This window comes from Diaporthe batatas (genome assembly GCF_019321695.1).
Source record: "Diaporthe batatas strain CRI 302-4 chromosome Unknown Contig00004, whole genome shotgun sequence".
Classification (NCBI taxonomy): Eukaryota; Fungi; Ascomycota; class Sordariomycetes; order Diaporthales; family Diaporthaceae; genus Diaporthe; species Diaporthe batatas.
The window spans coordinates 784,892-806,167 of NW_025408551.1; the positions used below are offsets into that span (position 1 = coordinate 784,892).

The 21,276-nt window shown below is 47.9% G+C and overlaps 5 protein-coding genes across 5 annotated transcripts; 2 read left to right on the forward strand and 3 right to left on the reverse strand.

The window, feature by feature from the left end:
• Positions 1–7: 7 nt before the first annotated feature.
• KVR01_004194 (uncharacterized protein) lies at positions 8–1,882 on the reverse strand. The gene has a single exon (XM_044782689.1). The coding sequence runs from the start codon at positions 1,367–1,369 to the stop codon at positions 116–118; it is 1,254 nt and encodes a 417-aa protein (XP_044646358.1). The 5' UTR covers positions 1,370–1,882; the 3' UTR covers positions 8–115.
• Positions 1,883–9,062: 7,180 nt separating this feature from the next.
• On the forward strand, positions 9,063–11,275 carry KVR01_004798 (uncharacterized protein; the record flags this gene model as incomplete). The annotated part of the gene is made up of 1 exon (XM_044783880.1): positions 9,063–11,275. Exon 1 carries the CDS (start codon positions 9,176–9,178, stop codon positions 11,273–11,275), a length of 2,100 nt encoding a protein of 699 aa, XP_044646962.1. The 5' UTR covers positions 9,063–9,175.
• Positions 10,001–13,228, reverse strand: KVR01_004756 (uncharacterized protein). The gene is made up of 3 exons (XM_044786574.1): positions 12,341–13,228; positions 11,720–12,275; positions 10,001–11,647 (listed from the first exon to the last, which is right to left on the reverse strand). The coding sequence occupies exons 1-3, from the start codon at positions 12,688–12,690 to the stop codon at positions 11,489–11,491; spliced, it is 1,065 nt and encodes a 354-aa protein (XP_044646920.1). The 5' UTR covers positions 12,691–13,228; the 3' UTR covers positions 10,001–11,488.
• Positions 13,229–13,646: 418 nt separating this feature from the next.
• On the forward strand, positions 13,647–16,131 carry KVR01_004804 (delta(14)-sterol reductase). The gene is made up of 2 exons (XM_044787783.1): positions 13,647–14,179; positions 14,257–16,131. Exons 1-2 carry the CDS (start codon positions 14,124–14,126, stop codon positions 15,653–15,655), a joined length of 1,455 nt encoding a protein of 484 aa, XP_044646968.1. The 5' UTR covers positions 13,647–14,123; the 3' UTR covers positions 15,656–16,131.
• Positions 16,132–16,963: 832 nt separating this feature from the next.
• On the reverse strand, positions 16,964–21,194 carry KVR01_004318 (uncharacterized protein). Its single transcript, XM_044788061.1, has 5 exons — positions 20,037–21,194; positions 19,685–19,845; positions 19,243–19,634; positions 18,788–19,181; positions 16,964–18,692 (listed from the first exon to the last, which is right to left on the reverse strand). The coding sequence occupies exons 1-5, from the start codon at positions 20,118–20,120 to the stop codon at positions 17,090–17,092; spliced, it is 2,634 nt and encodes an 877-aa protein (XP_044646482.1). The 5' UTR covers positions 20,121–21,194; the 3' UTR covers positions 16,964–17,089.
• Between the last annotated feature and the right edge of the window lie 82 nt (positions 21,195–21,276).

Below are 21,276 nucleotides of genomic sequence, written 5' to 3' on the forward strand. Positions count from 1 at the left end.
TAGTGGCCTCTACCAAACTACCCTAGGGTACTTGAGGGTACTTGAGCATTTACTCTGAATGTTCCACATGAGCTCTTGTCATCCGGATAAGCCGAGATACGAACATTGAACCCATTCAGATCACATAAACCAGGCCCTCGTCTGGCTGCACTGTGCCCCTGGCCAATGATTTCCACCCTTTGAGCACATCATCCAGACCAGTTCCCCAGGAAATTCTCAAGCCCTTAACCGGAGTCTTCTTGAATATTTCCCAAGCTGCCTCAAAGTCCCTGAAATATTTTTCCTCGCCGACCTTTGCAAGAGCACGGTCTCGAATATCACTGGCGTTGATCTGCGCAGATTCGTACGTTGGCGTCACTGACTTTGCCTGCTGGAAGCTAGCCAACACCTCAGACGAAGACTGCTCAGAGATTTCCCTGCCACACTTCATAAGCAGAACGTTCTTGCGAGACTTGGAGATGGCTGTGGCCCATTTCTGGGCGATACCACCCCGGCCCCCAAAGTCTACCAGAACGATTTTGCTATCATCGGGGATGCCAGCCAATATCTTGGATGGGTCCTCGGCTGTGGATATGACTTCATCGTATTCTCCAGTCTTCTTGACAAACTCGATGGAATAGTCGCTGGCTGCACCGATAACCTTCGTCACCGGTTTCTTATCGCCATATCTCAACTCTCGTGCAAAGGACAGTGCAACTTTGGAGCCGGGAGCAAGGCAGATTATCGTTGCACCCTTGAGATCCGCCTTGTCTGAGTCCCACATCACACCAACTGGGCCAGGGCTAACTGTCTCCTTCGGCTCAAGTGTGAACACGAACCGATTGATCAAATATGACGTCTCATACATGACACGCAGAATAGCATCGTACGCCACACTTTCTGCCCGGGACTCTATTTGCGAATCAAGATCTGGAGGGAATACGAAGTAGCGGTTGTACATGGAAAAGATGTCCTGCCGGTAGTCATTCTTCACAAAGACTTGGCCCGGGACACCCCCCTTTTCGACCACAAGATCTTGTGCGAGTGTTCCGATCGGCAGGTAGCCCCAGATATAGCTGCCCTTCTCGACGGAGGGGTGCGTGGAATCGAGCACCTCAGCGAAACCCCAGCAGTTGATGCGGCCGTATTTGGTAGCATCGTCAAATGGTGCCGGCGTCGAAGGCGGAAGGGGATGGACCCCCCACCATTTCATCAGAAACCCAGCTTTTGCGTAAGTCATATTGTTGGAGGTGAGGGACATCACCTTCGTCCGTAGGCGGACGGAGGAGGTGCCCAGTGGTGCGTAGGGGATGGCATCAGGAAGTGCGACTAAATGTTGATTGAAATAGCGCTCCTTCTCTAGCACTTGTATGATCGGAATGTCGGACATGGTGTTATTACAAGGAGGTTGACCGAAGGGTTTCAAGAGGAAGTGGCATAGAGTTCAACTGTAGGCCTGGTCTACCATGGCAGAGACACCATATATTGATGCTGATTTTGTGCTTTCCGGACCTCCGGGGGTTCTTGTCGTTCTGACGCCGGCGCGACTCAAGTGCTCAATATGCATAGGAGTGATGATCACGCGCATTGGCCCTGCAGGTGTTGAGCAGCCCGGTAATTTTATGGATCTGAGGCAGATCATTCGTCCGTCTTACATGCTTTTGCCTCTTTTGATGTTGACCTAGCTGTACATGGCAACAGACGAGGGATAACATCAGCGTCCTCGTCACTGCCAAGCACAGCAGTCAGGAAATAGCCGACAAAGCCGCCAAAAGCCGCCAAGGGCCTCACGTAAGCTTATCACGATAAGTGATGGAACCCTCCACTGTGCTCGGGCAAAGTCTTCGGTGCTCTCCCGTCGGCTGCATGCCCAGGTGGACTGCTGCAAGCTTATGGGCTGCGGAGAGGGTGGCGAGCCCGCATGTTGAGATCGATGCAACTCCGTGGGACGTTAGATGTCGTATTTCACGTGCACTAGGCTCCAATATATTAGATTTTGCACAGACAGGGGCCCAAGCTGACATCTAGCCAGGATGGCCTGCCCAATGGGAGAGTCCATCTTAGGCGTGCCTCTCAAAGAAGGCGTTTGGCTCTTTCTTTTGTTGCCCTACGAAGTGGAGAATAAGTGGACTGCGATACATGGAGGTTATGTTACATTCACACAGATGGCGTTGCAACTAACTCCTCGGGGGATTACCCGTTAAGCCACACTGCCGAATTCACTTTTGGGGTTCCTACACTGCTACGGCCGAGGGACTTGACTGGCCTGGGGCAGGGATACAGCGCGAGGGACGTGTGGCACATCCTTTGAAGTGTAGGGTGGGAAATTGAATGGCAGAGTTGTGGATGGAGGTAGCATTGGTGACCAAGGCCGGTGGCTGATTTGAAACAGACCTCCATGCCCATAACCTTGATCGCGATTAGGCGTCAATATATGCTTGTCCGACCCCGCTGGGAAAGAAGGAATCCCGTGCCTAGTTTCTGCGTTGTTGCGAAGAGTGTCCCTCTCAACTCATCTGTTTGAGTCTGTGAAAATGAGTGTCAGCACGAAGCGCATCAACGTGCCTACCCAGCTCCTCCTGGACCATGGCGACGACGAGACCCTGGGAGACGCCGAGGAGCAGCCCCGCAAGGTCCTGGACCTCGACGGGAGCTTCGCACTCGCCGATGGCCTCAAGAACCTGCCGAAAACCTTCATGATCCATCCGGACAAGGGGACGGATCTCTCCTGTATCATACTTGTCCAGCCCGTGCCCGCAACTGAGGCTGTGAAGCGCACCCGCACGAGAATGGGCGGCGGAGAATGTGGAATCTGGACGGGCACTCACTTCCACCCGTGGTCGTCGGCCGGCTCGGCCCTGTCACCGACACGAGCCATAGCGGCACCCCCCAAAGACTTTTTCAAATCATTCCCTATCAACACCTCAGTCAATGGTCTCTACCGCTGGCGCTATTGCATCCGGCGGCGCTTTGCTCCCCAGGTCTGTGGCATCAAGACTATGTGCATCTTCGCAGACGGCGAGTGTCCTGACGCCGGGAGGCCCAACGCAAAGGGCGGGTGTGGGTTTGTCTACGGTGCAGGCAGCACATGCACCGTCTCGTTCCCACTCGAGAAGCGTGGCCCGGATGGTAAAGTGTACCCGGCCACCAGCATCCGTGCTGAGCTACGGGCCATCATCGGGGCTCTGGAATTCCGGCCATGGTGGGCGGAGGGCTGGGAGCGTGTTGTGCTTATCGTCGACAACGAGATGCTCTCTTACGGCGCAACAGGATGGCTGCGCAATTGGGCTGGCAAAGAGAAGTGGAAGACGGCCGACGGGAGACCGAGGCCGGACCGGGATTTGTGGGAGAAATTGTCCGCGGTAATGGGGTCGTATGCGGACAAAGCCTGCGAGATATCTTTCTTCTTGGTTTCGCGCGATATGAACTGGGCAGCGGATCGTGCGGCACTTGCGGCCGCTGAGAAAGGCGCTGTTGCTGAGGAGTACACGCCGCAGTTTGACAGGGCGGCATGCTGGGCATTCTCTTACAAGTAGTTGACTTTTTTCAGCGATTGTATTGTCAACACCACTATTAATAGTTCAATATCATGTGGGGCTAATGATTCATGCATATGCGGTCTCCGAGTCCATCATAATGAGAAGGCCTGTTTGGGACTTGTCTTGGTGTGGCTGAGCTCAATGAATTTTGAGTGGCAACATCATTCTCTCGAATATCCCGTGATAAATTTCGAAAAGCAGAGCGTTTGCGTTAGGTGAAGATGCGAAAATTTGCTGCTACCTAGGTACTCCAGATGTCAGATACCTGATAAACCACTCTTCCAGATACCTAGGCTGAAGTAACAGGAAGGCCACTCTTCCAGATACCTAGGCTGAAGTAACAGGAAGGTCGCGATTTGAATTTCTGCGATCATGTGAGTCTTCTTTGGACTGGCGGATTCCCATTCTCAAGCCGGTGTCAATCCTCATTCCACGTTGAGAGAAGCTGTGGTGCTCATGTGCTGTGTAAGGCCTGACGATCCTCGGGGCTCTCTCCAATTAAGAATTATTGCAGCGAGCTTGAGCATAATCGCTTTCATATCACGCTGCATGCTAGAAATCGAAAGAGGCCTAGTCGGGCTATGCAAGCAGATGAGGAAACTAAAGACTGGCTTGGCCGTTCGCGGCTTCTTTGAGAGACGCGCATTAATAACCGTGAGAATAATTATGAGAACGGATATTCACAGGGCAAAAAACGGATAGTACAGGGCAAGTACCGCCAGCTAATTAGAGCGCTCTATTTAACCTTACCCGACCACCTACACTACCCTATCAATATTTTTATTACTATCACCTATAGACCTTACCAACACTCCTTTACCTACTTAATAACACCCCCTTATTAACTACTTATAATTAATAATATTAATTAATAACTTATTTTAATTAATTAATTTATTATTAAAAATATATAATTAGTAATTATAATTAAATTTTTTAATATTATAGTAATAATATTAATCTTTAATTATACTTATTTTATAATATAATAGTAAGTAGACTATTATAATTAAAATACTAATATTACTATTATAAATAATTAACTTTTAATATTTTTCTAACCTTTTAATAAGCACTTACAGTATATAGAAAAAGAATGAATTCTAGGAGACTAAATACTAGCTAAATAGATAGGGAAGTACTCCTTTTAAATATAGCAGAGCCCTATATACTAAAACTAGGCCCTAAATCAACCTAAAGTTAACCCAATTCAATTCTAATATACATTAAATACCCACTAATAAATAAAGCCTACTATCTATAACAATATAGCAGTTAGATTCTTCCTATTTAATTTAAAAGTTTCTAGTTTAATCCTAGATATTACTAAATTTCTTTTTTTTTATTCAACTATTTTCTTATCCCTAATTTTAGCCGCAAATAACCCTATAAAGGGAGCTATAGGTAACCCTATAAAATATATCATTCTAATTAATTAATAAGAATAGGTTAGAATCACTCTTATTAATTATAGTAATCGTAATAACCCAATCCAAAGGGGCCAGTTAGCGAAAAGGGGGTTGGCAGACGGCACCAACTAATAGGGAGGCAAGGCCTTTAATAAAAAAAGGTACTAACTTTAAAATAAGATATATATATTATAGATAATTAATATAAAGACTATTACTAAAAAGTAATTATTATTATTATATTATAACTATTATTTAATAGATATTTATAATATATAAAAAAAGGAATAAATTTTTAAAGACTAAATATTAGTTAAATAGATAGGGAAATACTCTTTTTAAATATAGTAGAGCCTTATACGCTAAAACTAGGCTTTAAATTAACTTAAAGTTAGCCTAATTTAATTCTAATATATATTAAATATCTATTAATATATAAAGCCTACTATCTATAGTAGTATAATAGTTAGATTCTTTCTATTTAATTTAAAAGCTTTTAATTTAATTCTAAGTATTACTATATTTCTTTTTTTTTTTAACTATTTTCTTATCCCTAATTTTAACTATAAGTAGCTTTATAAAGGAAGTTATAGATAGCCCTATAAAATATATTAATCTAATTAGTTGATAAGGATAGGTTAGAATTATTCTTATTAATTATAATAACTATAGTGACTTAATTTAAAGGGGTTAGTTAGTGAGAAGGGGGTTGGTTAGTAGGTAGCGCCAGCTAGTGGGGTAGTAAGGCCTTTAGTAAAGGAGGGTACTAACTTTAAAATAAGGTATACATACTATAAATAATTAATATAAAAACTATTATTAAAAAGTAATTATTATTACTATATTATAACTATTATTTAATAGGTACTTATAATATATAGAAAAAGAATGAATTCTAAGAGATTAAATATTAGTTAAATAAGTAGGGAAGTACTCCTTTTAAGTATAGTGGAGCCCTATACACTAAAATTAGGCCCTAAATTAACCTAAAGTTAGCCTAATTTAATTCTAGTATATATCACCTTTTAATTATTTAAAACTTTTTTATAATAAATATAATATTTATAAAGATTTTAAAATTAATTTAAATAAAGTTATAAAGTAAATTAGTTATATAATAATAAAAAAAACTTTAACTTTAGTTATATATATTTATAATATTATTATAATAATTAATATTTTAATATTATAATAAGTAATTTTTTTTTATAATTAAAGTAGGTTATAATTAATTAATATTTATTTATTATATAAAAAGGACTGTTAATAAATAGGTTTTTTAGGTTAATTATATAGATTATTAGTTTTATAGTTTTTAAAAAGTTAGTGGTGCTTAGTATAGTTAGGTAAAGCTAATGGAAGTTTAGTAGGATTTTCTTAGTTATATTATTAGAGATTTTTTAATAATAAAATTAAAAAAGTTTAAATAAATATTTTAATACTAATATTTAAATATATAATTAAGGTTTAATATAATAAAAATTAGTTAATAGATTAAAGGAAAGAAAAGTAAATATTTATACTTTAATTTAAGTTATACTAAATTTATTTAAAAAAGGGATATTAATATTATTAAATAACTAATAATAATAATAATATTATAAATATTTTCTAATATATAAAAATTAATTAATATAAATTTAAAAATTACTTTATATAATATTTATTAATAAATTATATATATATAACTAATAATAAAAATATTATACTTTTAAAATACTTATATAACTTATATTAAGAAAAACTTACCTTTATTTTAAAATATTATTAATAGTAAAAAACTTAACTTTTAATAATTTTAAATAAGTTTATAACCTTTTATTATTATTAAATTAATAATCTAATAATCTATATAACTAATTATAATACTATTTTATTAATACTTTTAAATATAAATTCCTTAAATATATTATTAACTATATATTTTTATATTAATATAAATATTACTTTAAATATTAAGAAGAAGTAAAAGAAATTATAGGTAATAGTAAAAACTAATAAAAGAAAGAAGATAAGGAGAAAGAAGATAAAAGGTTAATAAAGAAGAGGATTTAACTTTAATTTTATTTAATATATTAAAAAAATAAAGCTATAATATCTATAAAAGTCCTTAATTTAAAGAATATTTCTATATTTATTAAACTTTATTTAACTTTTTAAGTTTATAAAATATTTAATTAATTATAAGATTTATAATATAACTTAATAATATTTTTAAAAAAGTTTTTAAATTAAATAATAATTATTAATTATTTTTAAATTTAATATATTAATAAAAAAGAAGATTATTATTAAATAAACTATATATAAAATTTATAAAATTTTAATTTTAATTTATATATAATTTTATTAATAAAAGTTATATATTATAGATTTAACGTTTATTTTAATTATAAAATAAAAATATATTTTATTTAATTAAAATTATTAATAAAATAATTAAAAATTATTCTTATATTTTATATTTAAAAACCTATTAAAAGATATTATTATTAAAAAATTTAATAAATAAAAGTAGCTTAATAAACTTTTATTTTAAGTTTTATAAGTAACCCTTAAACTTTTTTAATAATAAGAACTTTTATAATATAAATATTTAAAAGTAAATCTTATAAAATAATTACTTACCTATAAATTATATTTATTTTATTTATATTTAATATAACTTACTTTATATAAATTAAATTATTAATTATAAAGAAGTTAAAATTTTTTATTAAAAGAATATTTATAAGTTTTATTAATTAAACTATAATTTCTTAATTAGAAACTCTCTTTTAAAAGTTTTTACTTTAAAAGATTATTATAATAAAACTATATTTAATATAAATAAAAATAAAATCCTTATAATTTATAATAGAGTTATAATAAATAAAAAATAGTTTTAATAATAAATAATTTAAATAATAAAATAAATAATAAAATAAAGGTTATAATAGTTTTATATAATAAATTAATTTAATATTTAAATAAAATAATAAGACTTTTTAATTTTTAAATTAAAAGAATATTTATAATAAAAGAACTAATAAAAATTATTTAATAGAATTAATAGTTAATTATAAAGCTTATAAAATAAATAAATTATTAGTTATAAAAATAATAGTTTATAGAAATAGCCTTATTAATAACAATACCTTTTATTATTAAATTAATAACTAAGAAGCTTTATATAAAAACTTAAAGAATTATTAACTAGTTTTTAAAGATTAATTTAAATATTAAGAACTTTATTAGTAATAAAAAAAAGATTTAAAAGAAGATTAAAGTCTTTAAGTTAGTATCTAAGTATTTTAAATAATAAAAAAAGTAATAGTTAATTATAAGGTTAGAGTAATAATAAGGAAAGTAGTTAATTATAAGGTTAAAGTAATAATAAGGGAAATAAAAAATAAAGAGAATTATAAGTTTAGAGTGATAAATATATAAAGAATGATTGTGTATTTATATTAACTATAGTGGATTGGTGGTATAAATTAACGTTAGTATATTAGGGATATATATTACCCTATACTATCCGTTTTTTACCCTGTGAATATCCGTTCTTATAATTATTAAGACCTAGAAGAATCCCTGAGGGGAGGGAAGCCACCAAATCGATTCTCCTTAACAAGATGGCCAGGCTCATGCTTGCACCTCGGGTCCAGGACAGAATACTATTGGGGCGGTTTGAACAAAATATAGTGCTTCACGTAGCGGGACTCGGAGGCATAGCATGTGTCGTGAAGGTTATTCAAGTTGTCTAGGGAATCTGCAGCCACAAATCGTTCGTGAAAGCTCAGTCCGGGCAACTTTTTCCCATGACGCGAGTGTTCCTTGGACGTCGTATTCTACCCCGGGATGCGCACCAATAAGGCTGAATTCCCCAGATCTTGCTTCTCCCCATGGGGTGTGTCTCCCGGCACTAAGCCGCCTAAGCCCTTCAGGGCTGCAACCTTGGAACGGTGAAACCATCATTTGCTATGAATCGATGATCTGCCCATAGCCGCATGCGACTCTAGTGGGCTCCCATGTTCACGACCACGCCGGTGTCAATGATTCTCTTCGGGCCTGGTGATCAGGCAAGTCAGGATGGGGAAGGATGTTAATTTATGCGTTCGTGTTTGCCGCAGTCCCGCACGCGACGGGACAAGCATTTATGTATAAAGGGAGAGACGATGTTCTGCCCACGGTCCCGATCTCAGGATATCTAGGTAGGATCCTCGCAACTCACTCAGCAACGTGAGTTCAACCTCGTCAATAGCCATCATGGCTCCGTTATCCAGTCGTCGCGTCCTTTCTTGGCTTGCCTTGCTCCATGCTCATGTCCTCGCCCAGTCAGCCCCACTGAACGCCACCGAGATATGCACAAGCTACTTTGGGAACGACGCAGCATGGTACATCCCAAGGATTCCCCTCTTCCAATCCAGCGACACCCAGCTTAATAATGTGTACTACTACCGCTGGAACATTTTCCGGGCCCACCAGCGGGACCTGGGCGCAAATGGCTACATCTCAACCGAGTTCATGGACGACGTGTCGTGGGAGCTCTTCCCATTCGCCTCACTCAACGATGCGACGGGCTTCCATATGGGCGAGGGCCGGTGGCTGCGCGACAGGCGCTTTGCCCACGACTATGTCGACTTTATGTACAAGCTCCACCCGGAGACCTCGACATATGGCAACGACAGGCACTTCAGCGAGGCCATTGCCGATTCCTCGTGGCGCGTGTTCCTCGTTGACGGCGACCTGGGCGCCATCTCGCAGCACCTGGACGCCATGAAGACCATCTACGAGCAGTGGTACGACCATTTCGACGCCAGCAAGGGGCTGTACTGGATCGAGCCCCTGGCCGACGCGACCGAGTACACGATGTCCAGCATCGACGCCACCGGCGGCCGGGACGGGTTCACCGGCGGGGAGAGCTTCCGCCCCAGCATAAACAGCTACATGTATGCCAATGCCAAGGCGATCGCGGGCATCGCGGCCCTGACAGGCGACTCGGCCACGGAGCAGCTGTACTCGACCCGGGCGGACTGGCTGCAGGGCAACTTCACGAGTTCGATGTGGAACAGCACCTTTGAGCACTTCATCGACCGGTTCAAGGTTGGCAACCAATACGTCAAGTACTGGGACTTCATCCGCGGCCGGGAGCTCGTGGGACTGGTCCCATGGGCCTTCGACTTTGTGCCGGCGTCCAGTGCCGGGGTGGAGTACAGCGCGGCCTGGAAGCACGCGCTCGACACGGACGAGCTGCGCGGCGAGGCGGGACTCCGTACGGCCGAGCCCAGCTATGAGTACTACATGCGGCAGTACCGCTATGACGGCGTCTCGGGGCTCAGGGAGTGCCAGTGGAACGGCCCCGTCTGGCCCTTCCAGACCACCCAGGCCCTGAGCGCCATGTCCAACCTGCTGGACCACTACAGCCAGTCCGTCATCACCAACGGCGACTACGTCGGCCTCCTCAGGCAGTACACGCAGCTGCATTTCGACAGCGCCGGCGTGCTGAACCTCGAGGAGGACTACTACCCCAACAACGGGTCCGCGCTCGTCGGCCTCGCCCGCAGCCCGCACTACTTCCACTCCGGGTACGTGGACCTGATCCTCTCCGGGCTGGTGGGCATCCGGCCCCGTGCGGACGCCTCGCTCGAGGTGAACCCGCTGGTCGACGGCAGCATCTCGTGGTTCCGGGTCGACAACGTGCCGTACCACGGGCACCAGGTCAGCGTGCAGTGGGACGCGGACGGGTCGCACTTCGGCCGCGCGGGGCTGGTAATCGAGGTCGACGGCGCCGAGGTGGCATCCTCGCCGACACTGGCCCGCCTCGTCACACCCGTCGCCGCCGTCGCGGCGCCGGCCATCGACAGGCCGCTAGCAAAGTCCATCCAGCTGCAGAGCGACAGCGAATACCCCAGGGGCAGCAGCTCGGTCGAGGGCGCCGACGCGCAGCAGATCCATGATGCCATCGACGGGCGGGTCTGGTTCTGGACCGAGATTGTCAACGGGTATAACTCTGCCGTCGGCGACGGCGAGAGCTCACAGTGGTTCGCGGTCGACTTTGGTGCCAGCACTGAGATCAGCCGCGCCGAGATCGCCTTCTATGAGGGCGACGAGCCCGGGACGTACACCTATGTGGACGGGACCTTTGCGAGCGTCACGGGCTCGTACGCTGTCCCGGCGAGCTACGTCGTTCAGGTGGAGGACGGCAGCGGCAGTTGGTCGGATGTGACGACCACCAAGGCCGACGAGCCCCTGGCCAATGGCATCACAAACGTCGAGTGGGATGCTGCCACGACTAATAATGTACGGCTGGTGTTTGTGCCGCAAGATGGCAAGCAGGTCCGCCTGGTGGAGTTCAAGGTCTTCTAAATATCGTGAGGCCCAGATGCGAGGAATTCCGTACCTATATTTTGAATTCAGCCTGGGCATGTAAATACCAATAGCCCTGCGCCGTCTACCCTGTGAACGCCAGATTCCCACGGTCCGTAGTAATAATGCCTAGGCCGAACAACAATGTCGTGCATTTTGTCTATCGAAATCCAACGGCCGCCCAAGTCGACTTCTTGCCGTGGGTCTGCTCCTTCAGTCATCCCACTCCTCATCCAACTGGCCGATCAGCCGGTCCTCGTCTTCTCTGCTCCGGCCCATCCCGCGCCCATTTGGTGATATTGAAAGAGAAGAGTAGCCCCTCCGGCTCGGCATGAAACGGGCACACGACGAGGTTAGAATGATAAAGGTATCCTACGCGCGCAACATTGATTAGCTGCTTGAGCTTCTCCGCTTCCGTACAAGACTGGTCGGATGATTGCTCACCGAGATGAAGCTCCAGATGCCCGCCCAGAGGCTGTAGTTGGGCAGCTGCTTCCAGCCCCGGGCGTTGGCCACCGTCCTCTGGTAGAAGACACCGCCGGCAAAGTACACGGCGATAGCAATCAGGAAGATGAGGGCAAAGACCCCGCCGGGCCCGACGCTCCCGGGCTTGGAGGGCTGGACGCCGGCGCATGCGTGTTGGCTGCGCACCACGAACATGTAGTTGCATTCGTCTGGGTCCGCGCCGACGAAGGAGACGGTGGCGGTGGGGCTGACGCTCTCGCGGTCGCAGCGGAACGAGATGGTTGCGGATTTCCGCCTGACCTCCTCGGCCTTCTCGATCAACACGGTGTTGTCGTCCCCGATTGTCACGGTGTCCAAGGAGCTGGAGTAGGCGCTGTTGCTTGAACCCCTGTCGGGCCTGTCGGGCGATGGCAGAACGTCTGATGCTTCGCTCGGTTGGACACCTCTTTTCTTTGATGATGAGCCGCACGGTGAGCCACCAGAGTACTGCAGGACCAGCTGGCTTCCTCTCGGGGTCAGGACGGATGACTGCTGTCTGTATCGTATGGGTTAGCAACCACGGGCAAACCGCTTGCTTCCGTCCGACGAGGCCAGGCTTACCCTAGGGAGTATGTCTTCCCATCCTTGCCCTCATAGTATGCGCTGACGTTCTTCCAGAGGGCCTCTTCGATGCCCACGACCTTTTCTGGCTTGTCTATGACAGCCTCGCATATGTTCAGTGTGAAGTTGTAGCCATAGTCGTAGCCCCTGGCTGTGTAGTCCTCTGACTTGGAGCGCTTGTGCTTGCCGTCCTTTGGAGCGACTGCGATATCCGGGCGCAGGTCGAAGTAAGCCTTGCCGCCGGTTGCCGTCGCCGTGCAGGCTGTTGTGGTCGTGGTCTTTTCGTCGGCGGCGAAGGAGGCTCCGAAGAGAGCCGCTCCGAGGAGCAGCAGGCGTGATCGGGGGAGCATTATTGAGCGATGTGTTGGAGAGGAGACGTGCAGGGCTCTGGCTCGAATCTGGATCTGCGCTTCGATGTCCGGCCGAGTGTGGAGCACGGAGTAGGGGATCGTCGAACGGCCCCGTGCTGGTGGCTGGCCGCTATTACGGAGTAGACGGGGTTGGAAAAGAGTGGACACAACGCAACGCGGGAGGAGGCGATTCGTGTGGGCGCTGGCAGGAGGAGGCTGAAAGAACGAGAGGTGGCGAGTGATGGGTCGGCCCAGTCGAGGGTGCTCGGGCTGGTCGTCGAAGGTTTGGTCAAAGGAATGCTTGCATCGATGCGTGGAGCCAGGTCGTCAGCCGAAACATTGAATATGTTGGATTGGGATGAGCAGGGGACAGGGGACAGCTGTCGCATTTTGACTGACGAGGGGGCCGAGGGATGACAGGGCAGTCTGCCTGCCAGCCTGCCAGTCTGCCAATCCGTCGCCAGTCAGTCACAGTACGGGACGGAGGACGGTAGCCCGAATTAGCAACGGCTGATCCTCCATCGCACGGTAGGCCAGCCCACCCGCCAAACCACCTAGGCAGGCACACCCTGCCCTGCCTGAGATAATGCAGGTACTATGGCGCTTATATTTGGATTTGCCCCCTCGGTCCGGTGTTCTTACTTAAGTACCTACCTAGGCAGGCATATTCATTTCCCTGGGATGCACGAGAGAGGTGGCTTCTCTACTGTACTGTACTCTACTATGCTTTTCCCCTCTATCTCAACACAGCAAGCGTTTGTTGTTGCTGGGCGGTGGGCAAAACGGCCTCGTAACGGAGATTCGATGCCGTCGTTGCAGCCAGCATCCGTAACGTAGGACAGCCTCGCACATGTCTTGCTGCATCGGTACTGTGTACATGTTGGTAGTGTTGGCTGCCTTCGAGCCTGCTCTGTGCATCATCAGGCCTTCCTTTCCCTTGCTTCTAAACCAAGTTCTGAAAATAAGGGAAATTTCTGGCTTTCAAATATCGAACCTTGATGCCAGACATCAACACACATCTCATCTGGATCCTAATTATCGTTTCCCACGGCCTTGACTCTGTACCGAATACCGACCTGCGAAAGGCAGGGGTGATCTAACGCCCGGGCGGCCCCACCCACGGCCGTCCGTCGCTAACCTGATCTGGCAGGGAGCTTGGTGAAAAGTCTCGTTTGCATCATTGACATTGTTGCTGGCTCTGATTTGACCTCGACTACAAAGAGCTTCAGGCTCCTCCCGCCCCCAGACCAGTACCCTCTCAACATCGGACCAAACGGCAGCTGTTGCATCCGGCTGCCCTCACCACCAACTCCTCGTCCTTGACCCTCAACCAATTCCTCGGCTGCTTGTGCCCCGCTGCTGCTGGCTGCCGCGTCGCGTCGTTGTACTGCAAAAACACAACAACCTGCGTGGTCAATCGAGTCGCTGTCGCAATGCCCCCGAAATCCAAGGCCTCGAGCCAGGAACATGGCTATGAGTTCTTTGGACCGTATGTGCCTGCCTGCCTGTGGACAAGTCCCAGATCCACCCAAGCCCCGACTCGACTGACATTGTTCTGTGCCACAGTCCCGGAGCCGCCGTTGTCTCCTTCGGTCTCCCCATCCTGCTCTACCTCTTCACCTTCGCCTGCAACGACGTGTCCGGCTGCCCTGCGCCCCCTCTGTTGACCAACTGGAAGAAGATCGACCTCCAAGAGCTGAAACGCGATGTCGGCTGGCCCGCCAATGGCGTCTGGGGCCTGGCCAGCTGGGAGGTTACCGGCTGGACACTGGCATACTACCTCTTCAACGCCGTGCTGTACCGTGTCTTGCCAGCCGCCGAGGCCGAGGGCGTCGAGCTGAGCAGCGGCGGGAAGCTCAAGTACCGCATGAACAGCTTCAGCTCCATCATCTTCACCCTCGTCGCCTGCCTCGCCGGCACCCTCAAGCAGGGCGCCTACTTCCCAGTCTGGACTTTCATGACCGACAACTACGTCCAGCTCCTCACCGCCAACATCCTCATCTCCTACGCCCTCGCCACTTTCGTCTACGTCCGCTCCTTCTCCGTCAAGGCCGGCAACAAGGACCTCCGTGAGCTTGCTGCCGGTGGTCACTCCGGGAACATCATGTACGACTGGTTCATTGGCCGCGAGCTGAACCCCCGCGTCACTCTGCCCTTGATCGGCGAGATCGACATCAAGGAGTTCATGGAGCTGCGCCCCGGCATGCTCGGTTATATCCTCTTCAACTGCGCCTTCGTCGCCAAGCAATACCGTACCTATGGCTTCGTCACTGATAGCATTGTCTTCATCACTGTCGTGCAGGCGCTGTACGTTCTTGATGGCGTCTTCATGGAGCCTGCCATCCTCACCACCATGGATATCACCACCGACGGCTTCGGCTGCATGCTTGCCTTTGGCGATCTCGTCTGGGTGCCCTTCTTCTACAGCCTGCAGACCAAGTACCTCTCAGTCTACCCCGTGACCCTGGGGCCCGTGTGGCTCTCTGCCGTCTTCGCCATGCTGATCGCAGGCTTCTCCATTTTCCGCCTCGCAAACTCCCAGAAGAACACCTTCCGCACGAACCCCAACGACCCCAGCGTCGCCCACCTCAGCTATATCGAGACCAAGACCGGATCCCGGCTCATCACGTCCGGCTGGTGGGGCGTTGCCCGTCACATCAACTACTTTGGCGACTGGCTGCAGGCCTGGCCTTACTGCCTGCCCACGGGTATGGCCGGCTACCTGATCCTGTCGGCTGGCACCAATGCCGAGGGCTCCTTCAAGATGATCGACGGCAGGGAGGTCATCCAGGGCGCCGCCAGGGGCTGGGGCACCATCTTCACCTACTTCTACGTCATCTACTTTGCCGTCCTGCTCGTCCACCGTGATCTGCGCGACGACGAGAAGTGCCACCGCAAGTATGGTGAGGACTGGGAGAAGTACAAGAGGACTGTCCGCTGGAGGATCATCCCTTACATTTACTAGTCACGGGGTTTGGGTCGCTGTATACCTGCCACTGTTCCTGCTGGTGGTTTTGAGGGTAATCGCCTCCAGGAACGCACGAGATACGCATGGCGTTTTGGATACAACCCCATCTACAGCCCAATGATCAGGCGTCCCCCGCCGAGGTATCATCTGTGCATAGTGACTTTCGCTCCCTCACTGAGAGCAGGTCCAGCTTTGGTCGGCGCGGCGTTATTTTGCTGCTGTAACGCAGTTTGGTGGGTGGGCTATTGGTGCTAATTACACTGTCGCATATTGCGAGGCTTTTTCTTTGTCCGGCCAGGTCTGAAGGTAGAGAGAGAGGTACTGTGATATTCATTCCCGCGTGCGCGCCATATCGTACTTGTACATAGCTACAGTCTTGCCTGTTCCGGAGGTGTGGCCCGCCTGCTTGTTGCAGAAATCTACTACTACTACTACTACTACTACTACAACAATACCAATACCTCTCTTACTCATACTCATCTGTCGATACCCGTGGACTCGACCACCTCTACAAGAATCACTCTAATCTACATATAACCACACAAGCATTGCCGATAAGCGAGGTCTCTCGCTTTACAACATGAAGGAATCCACAACATTAACATTATATTAAATAATACCTAACTTACTACTAGTAGTAGGTTAATTATTATATTTATTAAAGTAAATAAGAGAGAGAGATTAATATAATTATATTTATTAGTAATAATAAATAATTTAAAGAGATATATAAATAAAAATATATTTAAATTAATTATTAAATTATAATAAATTAATTATTAAATTATAATAAATTAGTAAGTAATTAAATTAAATTATAATAAATTAAATTAATATATAAATATTAAAAATATTAAGAATATTAAGAATATTAAGAATATTAAGAATATTAAGAATATTAAGAATATTAAGAATATTAAGAATATTAAGAATATTAAGAATATTAAGAATATTAAGAATATTAAGAATATTAAGAATATTAAGAATATTAAGAATATTAAGAATATTAAGAATATTAAGAATATTAAAGTTATAACTATCTTTAACTATACTATATGAGTTAGAAATAATGGTATAGTTTGTTATGAAAGGTGTAAAGCCTAGATGAGTAACTTAAAGTGGCCACTCTAGGACTGGGTTCTAAGGCTACTTGGTATATATATAACATTAGATGGTCTTGTGAAGTCATCAATTAATGCATTGCACGGCGTGTGGTTTGTCTGGGAGTATGCCAGTAAGTAAATACCACAGGTCACCAAGGCACAAGCGCGAATTTAAGCTCTAGAATGAGACGTTCAGAGCGACTTTTCATAAAATCATTATTTATTAAAGGCTACGTACGGCATACGGGATTGATGACGCAGTCACTGCGTGGTCTGCCGCTTTTCTTCATGCCTGAAAGCTACTTGCCGGACACGCGAACCCGCCTACCTAAGGCAGCGGTGCCTGCAGGTCCAGCTTCCTGCTGCTGCGGCCGACGTACACCGTCTTGGGGAACTCGGAGATGACCCAGTTCTGGGAGACGACGTCCCAGTTGCTGAGGTCGCGGCGCTGAAGGTCGGCGCTGAAGGTGGCCGTCTCGCCGGGCTCGAGGGTGAGCCTGTCGAAGCCGCGCAGCACGACGGGCGGGTCGTCCGGCCCGCCGAGGGAGACGTACAGCTGGGGCACCTCGTCACCCGCCAGGGAGCCGGTGTTGGTGATGTCTGCGGTGACGGTGTACAACACCTCGTAGAGGCCTGGGTTTCCGCCCGGCCCGCCGCCGGCTGGGGAGAGGGTGATGGGGTCGGAGGAGATGGCATTGGGGGGCAGGAATTCCTCGGCTGTCTGGCCGTAGAAGGGGTCCTGGCTGGCCTCCTCGGCCGAGGTGGTCGTGTTCAGGTAGGGGTAGATGTAGCGGGTGACATAGTTCAGCTGGTCGGAGGGGAAGGCGTAGTCTTCCAGGTTGGTCGAGTAGTTCGAGCTTCCAATGATGGGGGCTGCGGCAGAGGAACCCGTGGTCGGCTCGTATGGAGCAGCGTCGCCGGCAACAATCTTCAAGTTCGCATACTCGAAGGTCGTGTAGCTCAGACCGAAGCCAAACTCGTAGATTGGAGTCTGGTTCGTCCTGTCGAAGTGACGATAGTCGATGAACGAGCCCTCGATGAAGTCGTCCTGAGGGGCATCCCCGCCGTTGTTTGCCTCGTACAAGACATCTGTGCCATAGCTCTCGCGTGTGGCACCCCAGGTAAATGGTGTGCGTCCAGCTGGGTTTACCTTGCCGTAGAGAACGTCGACAATCGAGTTACCAGACTCCTGGCCGGGAAGACCGGCCCAGACAATGGCTGTGATGTTAGGGTTCTCGTACCAATCAGTGAGCAGCGTTGGGCCGACGCTGTGGATGACCACGATGGTGTTGTTGTTCAGAGCAGCGACGCTCTTGATAAGGTCGTCACCATTGTGCCACAGAGTGAGGTTGTTCCGGTCGCCCTCGTTGCCGTCGACGCTGATGTAACCCTCTCCGCTGTCAGCGTTGACGAAGACGATGGGAGTAGCGTAGGCCTGCGCAACCAGAGCGCTGATCTGGCTAGTCGCATAGTTGTCAAGAATGCTCTCGTATCGGCTTCCGTCCTCAAGAGCCTTGTTCTGGAGAGCCGTGTCTGGTGTCACCAGATAGGGGAAGTCTGCCGTTCCAGATCCCCAGCCCATCGCCAGAGTTCCGTTGTCGCAGCCTCTGTCGGCGCATCCGTTGGGACCGTTCAGGTTGGGTCCAGCGTCTTCTCCGATGACGGCGAGGAATCGGGGTTTGTCCAGAGGCAGGGCGCCGGTGTTCTTCAACAGCACAGTTCCCTTGGCGGCGACCTCTCGGATCAGGGCGGCATGGTCGTCTCTCACATCGACGTGGAAGTTGACCTGTTGGTACCCTTGCTCGGCACCAGCGTGCACGTATCCAAAGGTGTCCCTGGTCCACGAGGAGAAGTTGGGGTACGGCTCGTCAATAGTTCGGCCGACCTTGAAGTAAGCGGCCATGATCCTCATTGCCATGTCATCGAGGCGGCTATGTCCTTGTCAGCATGCTGCAGCCATAGGTCAGGAGTCCCCGGTAGGTGGCGTGTGATCACACAGTAAAGACCAGGTGCGGAAAGTTCTTACTATAGGGGCATTGTGCCGTTCAAAACGGCCAGAGTCAAGTTGGTACCCCAGAAGGACAGGCCGGAGCTGAAGGCCGTGTCACCGGGCATGGACATGTCCAGGCCAGCGACAGCAGCGCCAACTCCGGTGTGGTGTGCACCCCAGTCGCTCATGACAAATCCCTGGAAGCCGAGCTCATTCTTGAGGATGTCGTTCAAGACCTTTGAGTTCTGGCAACCATAGGAGTTGTTGATCTGCTGGTACGAACACATGAACGATCCGACACCGGCGCGAACCGCGTCGGCAAAAGGCCACAGGTAGAGTTCGTGCAGGGTCTTGTCGTCAATGTTGGAGGACATGGACTCGCTGATGTTGAAGCCATAGCCCTGCGCTTCGCCGGCCTGACGGAAGTGCTCTGTTCTGTGCGTCAGACGCTGCGCCTCCAGCACGACACGGGAGTCAGGAGCAGCTCTTACCTTGTTCATTGGCAATGTAGTGCTTTGCAGTAGCAATCACGCCGGCGTCCTGGATGCCCTTGATCGTCTCAGCCATACCAATGCCAGTCAGAACAGGGTCAGGCGAGAAGCCCTCCCAGTTCCGGCCTCCGGCAGGGGCACGACCGATAGGACCGGCAACGGGGCCCAGCTGGATGTCAATTCCCTTGCCCCTGTGCTCTTGGCCCATGGCCAGACCCCTCTCGTACATGAGACCACGGTCGAAAGTGGCTGCTACCGTGAGGCCAGCCGGGAACGCAGAAGCCCAATCCGCGAAACGGACGCCGAGAGGAGAGTCCTGCAGACACAGGTTCTTGTGGAGGCCAAGACGAGGGACCGAGCCAACGTTACCAACGCACACCTCGCTCTCCCAACTGCTCTACTGTTAGTCCGGTGCGGGCCTCTGATTCGTTGTGATACTCACCCAGTTCCGGTGGTGATGTTGACCTTCTCGAGGAGGGTCATCTGAGAGACAAAGTCCCTGGCCTGAGCGTAGGCGTCTGCCCAGCCGTCTGCCTCTGGGTCCATCCATGGCGAGGGATAGAATGGAGGAGAGAAAGCCAGCTCTGACTGCCGTGTTTGGACCTTTAGAGGCGTGGTGTCAGCAGACTGAAGAAGACTGGCAACAATGGCTATTGCCAGGGGCTTGAGGTGGCTCATGCTGCCAGAAACCTTGATACCGGGAGGCTAGAGGCTGGCCCCCCGGCGTTCGGATCCAATGTTTGGCAGCAGCTGCACCCAATGCCCCGGGGATTCGGCAGCAGAGAGAATCTTACCTTTGCAGGCCCACGGACAGTTGCTGCGGAGACAGAGCCGCAGCTCGCCGCCAGCCAGAGGGCGGCAGCAGGCGAGGACTTCATGGCGTAGATCGGCGGTGCTACCGGGTTGCGGGAGTGGACGAAGTAGCCTAACGGAACGACGTAGTGCTACCGAGGAGCCGGACTGCAGCTTCTACATCCAAGCAAGCAAGGCCACGGACGGGGGAGGGGATGGCGATTAAGTATTATTTATAGGCGGCTGGGGTGGGCGCCCAGGAGTGAATCGAGCTTCTTCTCAGTGGGGAGGGTGAGCAAGTGACCCGACCGAGACCATGTGAACTCTCGGCATACCGCATGAAGCCAACAAAAGTTGTGGGAAAGTATGTCTTAGGCCTGGCCGCGTGGGATATTGATGTGGAGACGCGAGTAGTTCATCCCAAGAAAAAAAAACAAGCGACGTACGGGGTGGTGGGCGACATCCAATTACCGAACGGACGGCAGGGCACCCATGCTCTGCGCCCAAGCCAGAGGGCCTGGGGAAGAGGCCATCAGAGTTGGGCCGGGGCTTCTCCGCATGGCAGGCTAGATCCCTGGCAAGGTATCGTCATCCGTGCCGTCATGCATCTCAGCAGGCTGAGGTCGCAGTGGGCGTGTGCACTGTAGCATTAGGCCCCCGTCGAGGCGAGCCGATCCCCCCCGGGCGTTCCTGTCGCTTTGCCAATTGCGGCTGGCAGCAGCATGAGGTTGTACAGTACGCTCCAAGGTGTGCGCAAGTCACTGTTTCCACAGCCTGACGGAGTCGGCCAGAAGGCAGAGCCAGAGAGCCAGAGAGCCAGAGAGCCAGAGAGCCAGAGAGCCAGGCGTGCCTACTCGGTCCTCGCCGCGGTACCCACAGCGTCGGATGTCTCGGTGATTTGCTTCTCGGAGGGCAGGACAGGGCGGTGCCACAAAACGGTTTACATGGCAGCATGTGTCTTCTTGGGACGCAAGGACGGCCACGAGGGCGTCATGGTGGCCTAACAGGCCCCATGGGTTCGGGAAAAGGGCCGATGAGAAGCTTGTCGAAGTGGCCGGAAGCAGACACAAGTGTAGAGCTACTAGTATGGGCTAACAAGAGCAGGCTGGCAGGGACGGGACGGGGAAATGAGGGTCGAGGTTCGTATTGACCGTCTTGACCGTCTGACCGTGTCGTGTCTTGGAGAAGTTTTTGCGGGGATGGGCAGGCATTGTCTGTACCCACTGCCCAGATGCCCAGCTG